This window comes from Miniopterus natalensis, chromosome X, assembly GCF_054644295.1.
Source record: "Miniopterus natalensis isolate mMinNat1 chromosome X, mMinNat1.hap1, whole genome shotgun sequence".
Lineage (NCBI taxonomy): Eukaryota > Metazoa > Chordata > Mammalia > Chiroptera > Miniopteridae > Miniopterus > Miniopterus natalensis.
Genome location: NC_142103.1, coordinates 60,992,440 through 61,005,197, shown reverse-complemented (window position 1 = coordinate 61,005,197; position 12,758 = coordinate 60,992,440). Strand labels below are relative to the sequence as shown.

Below are 12,758 nucleotides of genomic sequence, written 5' to 3'. Positions count from 1 at the left end.
TGCTGTCTCAGTTGTTGAAGGGTAAATAAACAGACCCTCAAGAAACAACCCCAAGGGGGACAGAACCCAGGTTTAAGACCCTTCCAGGGTACTCAAGTAGACTACACTGAAATGCCTAAGGTAAGATGCCTCAAATATCTCTTAGTAATAGTAGATCATCTGACCAACTGGGTTGAAACTATTCCACTATCAAGTGCCACTGCTAATAACATAACCAAGGTATTATAAGAAGTTATCATTCCCTGATTAAGAATAGTTGAGAACACAGACTCAGACAATGGAAGCCATTTTACCACAAACATTATTAGGGAACTAAGGAAGATCCTAGGAATAAAATGAGAATATTACACTCCGTGGCACCCTCCCTCCTCTGGTAAGGTAGAGAGAATGAACCAGACATTAAAAGGACATTTGACTAAGTTAATACTAGAAACCAGATTTCCCTGGACAAAATGACTTTTGATTGCACTCCTCAAGATTCAAATAGCACCCCGTAGAGATATTGGGCTGTCCCCATATGAGCTACTATATGGCATACCATACTTAGGTAGGACTACAGATCTACCCACCTTTGAAACTAAAGACCAATTTCTTAGAAATTAGATACTTGGTCTGTCCTCTATTCTGTCTTCCCTTAGGCAATGGGGCTTATTAGCCAAGACTCCACCTCTTGAGTTCCTGGTACATCCATATGGACTTGGAGACCACGTGCTAATCAAATTCTGGAAATAGGACAAGCTAGAACCAACCTGGGAGAGACCATACCAAGTACTTCTAACAACCGAGACTGCAGTACACACCGCTGAAAGAGGTTGGACCCACTACACTAGGATTAAGAGCAGCCCTGCACTGCTGCCATGTACACCATGGACTGTAGTCCCAGGTCCCAATCCTACCAAATTAACCCTAAAATGAACATAATAAGGATCATTGCCTTAGTACAGACTACAACCAGTATATTAGTTATTAATATTACTGAAAGCTGATCACCAATAACCATTAGATTTGATGCCTGTTTAGTCCTCCCCTGTGGGAATCTACTCTCCCAACGTCAGCTCCAGTCGGCAGACATATATGTGTCCTAATCCAAACCCTAACCTAATACCTGCACATCCACCAGTGTAGGGCCATGTCCTTCTTCAACAGCATCAGGAGAGGTCTTGTAGGTCATGTAGGTTATAGTTGGGATGATGTATGGTGGACCACTCAGTTTAAAAGATGGATATCTAACTCTTCATCTTGGAAGTCCTCTTGGAAGTTAAAGAACAAGATCCAGTTATTTAGGGGAAGTACTTCCCCAAGCTGTCTGGAGTTCCAGTGCAATTCTTTACTATTAGTCATTGACAATCCCCAAACCATGACCCAGAGTCCCTCAGTAATAAGATATTATAGATTAGGTGCAGATGTCTCTGGTCGGGACCCTCGAGGAAGATTCACTTTAAGGCTAGTAGAGAATATATCAGCCACCACTACCCCAAGTACTGGAACCCCTAGCTCGGGCCTTATCCCAAACACCCCATTGACACCCCTTAACGATCTTACCAAGGTCACAGTTGTAAAAGTTAAGGACCTACACCAGACCATAGTTATTGAGACTGGATAGGGGAAATGACTGCCTGGTTAGAATGAATCAAATATTCTGACCGCACCTTAAATAAAAGTGATTGTTAAGCCTGTGCAGCAGGCAGGCCAGAGTCTCAACTGGTACCCTTTCCCCAAGGATGGATCTCGGACTCTGCAGGCATGGGGTATATGATAGCTCTCTTTCAGGACACGGCATGGGATAACCAGTCTTATAAGAACCTGTCACTACTCTTCCCAGCTGTGAAGGATTCCAGACAAAAAACCCCGAGGACTGTCAGGCCCCCGCCCCTTGAAGCTAATTACACCTCGTTCCTCTGTCAGTGGGAGGAGCAATTAGAATTCTTGGGAAATGTGTTGAGGTGCAGTGAAAGCCAGTCCTCTAAAGAGATGAGCAATCAATCTACTTTAGCAGTAGCCTATGCTGATGTCTGGTGGTACTGTGGGAGGCTACTACTAGAGACCCTACAGGCCAATTGGAGTGGCAGCTGTACTTTGGTCTAATTGGCTATCCCTTTCATTCTGGCATATCAGCACCCTGAACCAACTCATGAAGGAGACCAACACCGAGCTAGGAGGGCAGCCGCCCATCCCTGGTGGCTCATTTGACTCTCACATTTACATTGACTCCATTGGGGTCCCAAGGGGAGTTCCTAATAAATTCAAGGCCAGGAATCAGATAGCAGTGGGTTTGAATCGGTATTATTTTGGCCGTCCACCATTAACAAGAATGTAGATTGGATAAACTATATTTACTACAACAAACAAAGGTTTGTTAATTATACCAGGGAAGCCATGAAAGGAATAGCTGAACAACTAGATGCCACCAGCAGAATGGCATGGGAAAACAGGTTAGCCTTAGTTATGATTTTAGCAGAAAAAGGAGGGGTATGAGTTATGAAAAGGGGGCAATGGTGTACTTTCATCTTGAATAATACCACCTCAGACGGAATCATAACTAAGGCCTTACAGGGTGTAATTACCTTAGCTAATGAACTAGTTGAAAATTCAAGATAACCCTTTCAACAATCTAAAAGAACAATAGTTCAGGAAGTAGAAGGGAATAATGACCTCAGTCCTGACCTTTCTTATCATTGTTTTCAGAGTAATGACTAGTAAGGTGATGTATAATTCCCTGTATAAGGGGGCTAGTTTAACGGTTTATAGAAGCAGTTATTACTAAACAATCCCTAGTCACATGCCAGAATAATCTCTTATTGTTAGAAACCTCTGACCATGAAAGTCAACGTATGCCAACCAAGTTTGAAGGAAAGAGTGAAAATGCATAGTAAAAGAGGAGGGAATTGTAAGAAGGAAATAATCTTTTCTGTCAAAGGGATTAGAATAGAACAAACTGAATAAATATCCACCTCAGCATCCTCCATTTTTCTGCAGCAGCCTCCATTTTGTGCTCAGTATATGTGTAAGCAATTGTCCAACCCAAGGTTCCACTCCGCAAGCACGTTTTCCAAATTAGCCAATAGGGTATGGCACAGTGGCATTTGTGTTAGGGACAAAAGCCAAATGGACTTCCCCTCTGGTGTGCTTTCTTGTTTGATTTGCGTAGCTCCGCACCCTTCTGCAGAAGTAAAGTTTGCCTTGTTGAGTTTCTTTTGATTTCTTGTGTCTTTATTTGCCTCACAGTCAAAACTTATTCCCAACATATGGACTAAAAAAGCATACTTAAAATACTTTCCCTGACTTCCATTTTTAGATCCATCACTCCAATCCTAGCAACAAGGAAAAAACTGAACAAACTAAGTATCAATTAATTTTCTTGGACCCATCAAAGCATTGACATTGCAGGGCAAACCACTACACCAAAATCTGAAGAAATAAGTGAATCCACAGAATCACAACCTAGAACTAAGACAGAAGTAAATTGAGTCATAGACTGGTAAAACAAATGGTAATTTTCACAAATTGTTGGAAGCAGAGAATGTATTAGTATGGGTTGAGTCATAGTGCAGGGCCCACGATTTTATGAAGTTTATCTCCAGGAATCCTGTTTTTTCTTATGGGGAAGAGCTAATGAAAATCCCCCAGTGACTCTGGCAAGGTAGAGAAAAAAGAACTTTTAAATGGACATAGAGCATTTTGCATAAAAAAAGGCTTACTCTCCAGTATATAAGACTTTACCAGAGTCTTATCCCATTTAAGAAGGGTATTAACTTACATTTAATTCCCTCAACCCTTCTTGTTTCAGATAAGGGGTAAAAAAAAGCTAAAAATCCACTTATGAAGGTCATAGCCCAGTAACCAGGCCCACTAAAAAACAGAAATTTAATCATAAGACTATAGAACACTTCCCCTTATCCAGTATAATAACAGTAGTTTACAGCAGAAAGAGCTGCAAATCACAGAGCCTATTTAAGGAGGTCTTAGGTAAAATTAAAGATAACAGAAGAAGGATAAACAGGGACAAGAGGAATTTGAAGTATCTGGCACTTATTTCTACAGCAAACATTAAACACACACCAACTCCTCCACAGATAAATGAAACCTCACACCAAAGGCCTATTTACCTCAGTTTCTACTATCTGATAAAGTTTTCAACAAAATATTACATGGTGCACTAATAACAAACGCAAAAACACAGTCTGAAATGATAAAGCAAGTATCAGAACTGGTATCTACGGTTAATATATAAAAGACTAATAAAAAGTAGATAACATTAATGAACAGATCACTATTGAAAGTAGAAAGATGGAAACTCTAAGAAACAATCAAAAGGAAATCCTAGAAGTAAAACACACTATAAGAGGAATTAAAAATCAATAGAATGGACACAGTCAAGGATAAAATCAATAAACTTGAAAATGTATCAATAGAAACTTCCCAGATAAAAATGAAAAAAGAATATCTCTATAGCCCACAACTCTAGATCATATGTGGAATATAATAAACAAAATGAACTGATAAAAAAAAAAAGAGATCCAGAGACATAGAAGCATGAAAGGATCAATGGGGGGAAAAGGAGACATCTGTAATACTTTCAACAATAAAGATAAATTTAAAAAAAATGAAAAAAGGAAAAGGAAAACAATATGCGATAACTATAAGGCAATATCAAAATGTGTAAGATATGCTCACTTAGAATACCAGAAGGAGAAGAAAAAAAGCATGGGGAAGAAGAAATATTTGAAATATTAATTGCTAAGAACTTTCCAAACACCAAACCACAGATCTAGAAAACAGAGAGATCTTATCAAACCAGAATAATTAGCTACCAAAATATACACCTAGAAATATTATATTATAAATGTAGAAAACCAAAGAAAAGAAAAAATCTTCAAAGGAGCAGGGTTGAGGATGGTGGGATGTGATAGGGAGGACACCTTATTTATAGAACAAGGATAAGAACAAATTTCTCATCAGAAACCGTGTAACCAGAAAAGAGCATAGTGAATAATTTACAGTACTGAGAAAGAAAAAAAAATCCATGAACCTAGAATTGTATATCCAGCAAAATCATTCTTTAAAATAAATGGAAATATAAATACTTTGTCAGACAAACAAAAACTGAGGAAATTCATTCCTAGCAAAACTGCTCTGAAAAAAATTTTTTAAGAAATTAAAATAATATGTCAAAAATATGAATGCACATTGAGAAAAGGCATTGTAGAAGGAATAAATGGTTAAAAAAATTTTATTACCCTTAATTGATTTAAAACTGCTAGTTTAGGATGATACTAGTAACAATGTATTGCAATAATAGCATACAGATAAATGACACAAATGATAGTAATTGTATAAGGGACCTGAAGGAGGAATTGGGAATACTCTAAGGTACCTGCACTATACATGCAAGTGGTACGGTGCTGTTTGAAAGTAGACATAGATTAGTTGGAAAAGCCATGCCAGATATAGACTAACAGTTGTAAATTAATTCAATTTAGATCAGTTACAAATGAATTTAGATTGAGAGAGACGAGAAAACTAAATCATGTAAAATGCTCAATTGAAAACAAAAAATGCATAAACGAGGGGAAGAAAAAAGAAAACACAGAACAAATAAAACAAATAGAAAAGTTATAAGCATTATAGATGTTAATAAAATTACATCTATAATCACTTTCTATGCAAAAGCCTAAGTACACCAATTAATTATGACAGAAATTTTCAGAATAGATTTATTTTTATTTATTATTTATTTATTTATTTATTTATTTATTATTTATTATTTATTTATTTTTAATCCTCAACTGAGGATATGTTTTTTAGTTGCATTTAGAGAGAGTAGAAAGAAGACAAGGAGAGAGAGAGAGACATCAATGCGATACAGAAACATCTATCGGCTGTCTCTATTTCGTGCCCTAATAAGGGAATGAACCCACAAACCAGGTATGTGCCCTGGTGGAAATCAAACCATCAACACTTCAGTGCATGGGACAATGGTCCAACCCACTGAGCCACACTGACCAGGGCAGTTCAGAATGGATTTTTAAAAAACACCAAAAAATCACCTTAAGTATAAAAACTCTTGATAAAACTATAGGATTGAGTAAAAAGTAAAAGGTTGGAGGAAGATATACAAAAATATAATGATAAAGTGCTTTCAGAACATGGTAGAAGATTAGGTGGAAGCTACACTGACCTTCTCTCAGGCCCCAACTGGAATTACAACTAAAATATAGAAAAATAGTCCTAAATAACCAACTGAAGACTAACTGGAAAAAAGCCTTATAACCAAGGACTTAAAGAGGAGGCCACATCAAGAGTGGTAGGAAGTGTGGAGGCAAGAGAGGGCTGGATGAGCTCCTAAAGGTAGCAGCTGAAGTTCCAGAAGGATATCTCAGTTGCAGGGGGTTCCCCCTGAGAAGTCTGATGTTTAACACCAAACTGAGCTCACAGTCCAGAGCACTAAAACTGGGAAAGGTGCCCATATAACATCTGGCTGTGAAAAGCAGTGGGGTTTCTGTCTGCCAATGAGAGAGAGCTATAAATGCAGGCACCCTCTTAAAGAGTTAACACACAAAATTTCATTTGAAGCCACTCACCTTGGGCTCTAGCAGAGGGAGGGTAAAGTTGACTACAGCTGTGTGAGCCAAGTCTAGGATGGTGGGTCTGAGGAGAGAGATGGAAGAACAGCTGCCTGTACCCCTGAGCTGAGTCATTCTCTCATACTGAAGAAGTCATATTTCTCAAGCAGGCCTTTACCATCCAGGTGGCATTAGACTGGGAGGAAACAGTAATCATACACGTTGGAATCCCTTTAGCCCCACTATGTAGAGTTTAAGCACAACAGGAAGAGGAGGACATCTGGGTACTTTGAGTCTATGTCTGACTTGCTCCTGGGCCAGGGCTAGTAAAAGCAGACCTTAGTGCATAACTTGGTCCTTTCCATATGAACACAGGCCCAGCAGAGAAAGCCACAAGCTGTGGATTGCTGATCATTTCAAACAGGTTGCTCAGGGTAAAGCACAGACAGTGTCTGACATTGGCCTGCACCAGAGTTACTCTGAAGAGGCCCAGACAAGTACAACTTATAGCCAGCTTCAGACAACAGAATAGGATACAGTAAGTCCACAAGAAGCATATCCACAGGCAGATATTGGCAAGCAATATCTGAGGTGAATTTCTCTTCATGTGGTCAGCACCTGCACAGAACCTTGCATGATCTGTTGGTAGCTGAGTCTCATTGTCAGCCAGCTTGAGGATCAAACTCATGCATAAATTGGCCAATGGCAATCAAGACTCAATTATAACAGGAAGACGAACACAACAGGCACAAGGGACATATTTAGAGCACCCAGTTCTGGTAATCAGGGAGACTACATCACTGGGTCCCACAGGTCAGCTAGGACACAAAGCCACCCTACCAAGACTGGGAGTCAAAGCAGATCAACTTAATATATAGACACAAACACGAACAAGCAGCAAAAGTGGGGAAACAAACAAAAAAGACCCAAAATGAAAGAACAAGAGAATTCTCCAGAAGAAAAGCTTAATGAAATGGAGATAAGTAATTTATCAGATATACAGTTCAGAGTAATGATTATAAAGATGCTCAAAAGCATGAAAAAAGATATAGAAACCTTAAAAAAAAGACCAGTCAGAAATTTTAAATGTTATATTGGAAATAAAGAACATACTGGAAGGAATAAACAGCAGGATAAATTAAGCAGAGGATGGGATCAGTAATTTAGAAGACAAGGTAGAAAAACACTCAATCAGAGCAGCACAAAGAAAAAAAAATTAAAAATGAGGATAGTTGAAGGGACTTTGGGACAAATGAAATGTAACAACATCCACTTGATACGGAAACCAGAAGGAGAAAAGAAAGAACACAGGATCAAGAACCTATATGAAGAAATAATCTCTGAAAACTTCCATAATCAGATGAAGAAAAAAGACATACAAGTGCAGGAAGCTCAGAGAGCCTCAAACAAGATGCACACAAGAGGCCCACACAAAGACACATTATAATTGAAATGGCAAAAGTTAAACACAAAGAAAGGATCTTAAAAGCCACAAGAGAAAGGCAGCCAGTTACCTACAAGGGAGCTCCTTAAGACTGTCAGCTGATTTCTAAATGGAAACATTTCAGGCCAGAAGGGATTGGCATGAAATATTCAAAGTGATGAAAAACAAGGACCTACAACAAAGACTACTGTACACAGCAAGAATATCATTTAAAATTGAAGGAGGAAATAAATAGCTTACCAGACAAGAAAAAGCTAAAGGAGTTTGTTACCAAGTGGCCAGCATTACAAGAAATATTAAAGACCTTGCTTTAAGAAGCAGAAGAAACAAAACAAAACAAAGCAAAACAAAAAACAGAGGAGCACAGTTAAAAATATAATGGCAAGATTCCAAGATAGTGTGAGATTAAGTGGAAGCTACACTGACACTCTTCCAAGATCAAATTGGAATTACAACTATAATACAGAAAAACGATCCTGAATGATCAACTGAAGACTAGCTGGAGAGCACCCTCATAACCAAGGGCGAAAAATGGAGACCACATAGAGACTGGTAGGAAATCCAGAGGCATGAGAGGATTGGCTGGGTTCCCACAGGCAGCAGCAGAAGGTCAGGATGGATATCTCAGCTGTAGGGGGTTCCCACTAAGAACTGTGAGGTCTAAACCCTAAGCTTGGCTCCCCAGCCAAGAGCACCAGGCTAAGAAAGGTTCCCAAATGACAACCAGGTGTGAAAAACAGTGAATTTTCTGTATGCCAGGGAGAGATGGCTGGAAATGCAGGCACTATCTTAAAGGGCCAACATGCAAAAATTTTGTGTGCAGCCAGTGACCTTGGGCTCCAGCAGACGGTAGGGAGGGCAGAATGGAATACAGCTGTGTAAGGTAAATCCAAGGGTTCTGGCCCTGAGGAGAGAGCTTAGAGTACAACCATCTGGATTCTTATGCTGAGTCATTCCTCAATAATAAAGAGGATATATTTCTCAGGCAGGCCTTTACCATCCAGGCAACTTTTGCCTGAAGGGGAAGCAATTGCCTCACCCAGTTGGAAAACCTTTCATCCCACCTATGGAGTTCAAGGCTTGCTGTGGTACACAGCCTAAAGCCATCAAGTGACTGAAAGAAACAATCAGCCTGCAGGCAAAAGCAGATGTCAGGATGCTTTGAGTCTTTGCTTGATCTGCTTCTTAACCCAGGACTAAAAAAATCAGACACTGGTGGACACCTTGGTCTTTTCCTAATGCACCCAGCACCAGCATAAGGAGCCACAACTTTCAGAGTGCTGATAGCTCCAAACGAGGTACTCAGTGCCAATTGTGAACAACATCTGACATTGTGCTGCACCAGAGACCTTCCAAAAAGATTGGGAGTCATACCAGATCTACCTAATACATAGAAACAAACCAAGAGGAAGCGAAAATGTAGAAACAAAAAAAAAAAAAACAACAAGCCCCAAATGAAAGAACAAGAGAATTCTCAAGAAAAAGAGATAAATGAAATGGAGATAAGCAATCTATCAGACATAGAGTTCAGAATAATAATTGTAAGAGTGCTCAACAGCATGAGAAAAGATGAAAACTATGAAGAAAATTTAGAATGACATAGCAGATATAAAAACACATTGGAATTAATAAACAACAGATTAGGGGAAACAGAGGATCAGATACAGTGAAGGAGAGAACAAGGTAGAAAAAAATCACTGGGAGAACCCCTCTCCCCCACCCCCCAAAAAACAATTAAAAACCAGGAGGACAGTTTATAGGAGCTTTGGGACAATGTGAAACAGGACAATATTTGCACCATAGGAGAACCAGAAGAAGAAGAAAGTAATCAAAGGTTAGAGACCTGTTTGAAGAAATAATGACAGAAAACTTAACCTAGTCAAGGAAAGAGTCACAAAAGTTCAGCAGGTATAGAGAGTCCCAAGCAAGAAGAATCCAAAGAGGCCCATGCACAGACACATCATAATTAAAATGCCAAGAATTCAAGAGAAAGAAAGAATATTAAAGGAAGCTAAAGAAAAGCAATCTCTTACCTACAAAGGAGCTCCCATAAGGCAGTGAGCTGACTTCTCATCAGAAACTCTGCAAGCCAGAAAGGAATGACATGAAGTATTCAAGGTAATGCAAAACAAGGATCTGAAACCAAGACTCTCTATCCAGCAAGTTTATTATTCAAGATAGATGGTGAAATAAAGAGCTTTCCAGTCAAAAAAAAAAAAAAAAAAAAAAAAAAAGGCTGAAGGAGTTTATCACCACCAAACCAGCATTGCAGGAAATGTTAAAAAAAAATGTTGTAATTAGAAGTAGAAATAGAAAGAGAAACATAGCCATAAAGAATTAAAATGGCAATAAATAAGTATCTAGCAACAATAACCTTAAATGTAAATGGAGTAGATGTTCCAATAAAAAGACATAGGATGCCTGAATGGATAAGAAATATGACCCAAATATATGTTGTCTACAAGAGACCCACCTCAAAACAAAAAACTCACAAAGGATGACAGTGAAGAGATGGAAAAAAATTTTCCATGCAAATGGAAATGAAAAGAAAAAAATAAGCTCATATTGGACAAAATAGACTTGAAAATGAAGACCGTAATGAGAGACAAAAAAGGTCACTACATAATACTAAAGGGATTGATCCAACAAGAGGATATAACCCTGATAAACATATATGCACCCAATATAGGAGCACCTAAAGTCATAAAAATCTTTTAGAGGACTTTAAGAGAGAGATTGACAGCAAGACAGTTATAGTAGGGAACTTTAACACCCCAGTGATTTCACTGGATAGGTCTTCCAGTCAAAAAATCAACAAGGAAACAGTGACCCTAAATTACACATTAAATCAGATGGATTTAATTGACATTTACAGAACATTCCACCCAAAAGCTGTAGAATATACATTCTTCTCAAGTTCACATCAGTAGATGAGTGGATAAAAATCTGTGGTTCATTTACACCAGGGAATACTATGCAGTTGTAAAAAAGAAGTATCTCTTATCCTTCTGGACAACATGGAGGAAACTAGAGAGTATTATGCTTAGCAAAATAAGCCACCCAGAGAAAGACAAGTACCATGTCAGCTCACTGATATGTAGAATGTAATAAACAAAATAAACTGATGAACAAAATAGGTTCAGAGACATAGAAGCATAGAACAAACCGAGGGATTCTCAGAGGGAAGGTGGGGGTGGGAAAGTGTGTGGGGAGAGATTAATCAAAGAATTTATATGTCTGTAAGCATAACCCATGGACACAGACATTGTTAAGGGGAAGGCCTGGGATTGGGGTGGATGCCTAGTGGAGCGGATCAATGGGGGGAAAAGGGAGACATTTGTAATACTTTCAACAATGAAGATAAATTTTAAAAAATAATAAGAGAGATCATCAACAATACAGTCATAGTAGGAGACTTTAACACCCCACTGACTTCACTGGATAGATCTTCCTGACAAAAGAATCAGCAAGGAAACAGTGAGTCTACATGACACATTAGATCAGTTGGATTTAAATGACATTTACAGAACATTTCACCCCAAGGCTGAAGAATATACATTCTTCTCAAGCACATATGGGTCATTCTCAAAGACAAACCACATGTTAGGACAAAAACAAGTCTTTGCAAGTTATGTGGTGAAAAGTGAACCTCAGTACACTGCTGGTGGGAAGGTAAACTGGTGCAGTCACTATGAAAAACAATATGGAGTTTCCTCAAAAAATTGAATAAGGGACTGCCATTTGACCCAGTGATCCCACTTCTAGAAATATATCCTAAGAAACCCGAAACACCAATCAGAAAAAATACATATGACCCTATTTTCATAGCAGCTCAGTTTACAATAGCTAAGATCTAGATACAGTCCAAGTGTCCATCAGTAGATGAGTGAATAAAAAAGCTGTGGTGCCTCTAAACCATGGAATAATATGCAACTGTAAAAATGGATCACTTACTCTTTAAGACAGATGGAAGGACATGGAGAGTATTACGCAAAGCAAAGTAAATCAGTCAGAGAAAGGCAAGTATCACATGATGTCATTCATAGGTGGAATCTGAAAAACAAAATAAACTGATGAACAGAATTGATCCAGAGACATACAAGCATAGAATAGACTGAGGAATCTCAGAGGGAAAGCAGGGGGTCAGTGGGTAGGAAGAAATTAACCAAAAACCTTTCATGCATATTTGCATAACAGGTGGAAACAGACAATAGTGTGCAGAAGGCCGAGGGGGCTGTAAGGGTAAAGTAAAAGGGGTCAATGGGGGAAAATTAAACATCTGTAATACTTTCAAAGATAAAGCTAAAATTTGCCAGGCCTGGCATGGCTCAGCAGTTGAGCGTCGACCTAGGATCCAGGCGATCGGGGTTCAATTCCCAGTCAGGGCACATGCCTAGGTTGCGGGCTCGATCAATGACTCTCTCATCATTGATGTTTCTATCTCTCTCTCTCTCCTTTCCTCTCTCTGAAATCAATAAAGATATATTTAAAAAAAAAAAAAAAAGATAAAGCTAAAAGTTTTAAAAATAAATAAAAAGCATTAAATGCTTGCCTATCAATAGTCACTTTAAATGTAAATGGCTTAAATACTCCAATCAAAGGACATAAGGTAGCTGAATGGATAAGAAAACAAGACCCATTTATATGCTGTCTTCAAGAGTCTCACCTCAGAACAAAAGTTACACACAGTCTAAAAATAAAGGGATGGAAAAAGATATTTCATGCAAATGGAAAGGGGGGAAAAAAGCTGA

General features: G+C 38.6%; 1 protein-coding gene across 1 annotated transcript; it reads left to right on the top strand.

Moving 5' to 3' along the window:
• The first annotated feature begins 1,129 nt into the window (after positions 1 to 1,129).
• On the top strand, positions 1,130 to 2,738 carry LOC148090513 (uncharacterized). Its single transcript, XM_087813375.1, is given in 6 exon segments — positions 1,130 to 1,598; positions 1,601 to 2,172; positions 2,174 to 2,264; positions 2,267 to 2,591; positions 2,593 to 2,694; positions 2,696 to 2,738. Coding segments are annotated over 6 exon segments (1,602 nt in total).
• The last annotated feature ends 10,020 nt before the right edge of the window (positions 2,739 to 12,758 follow it).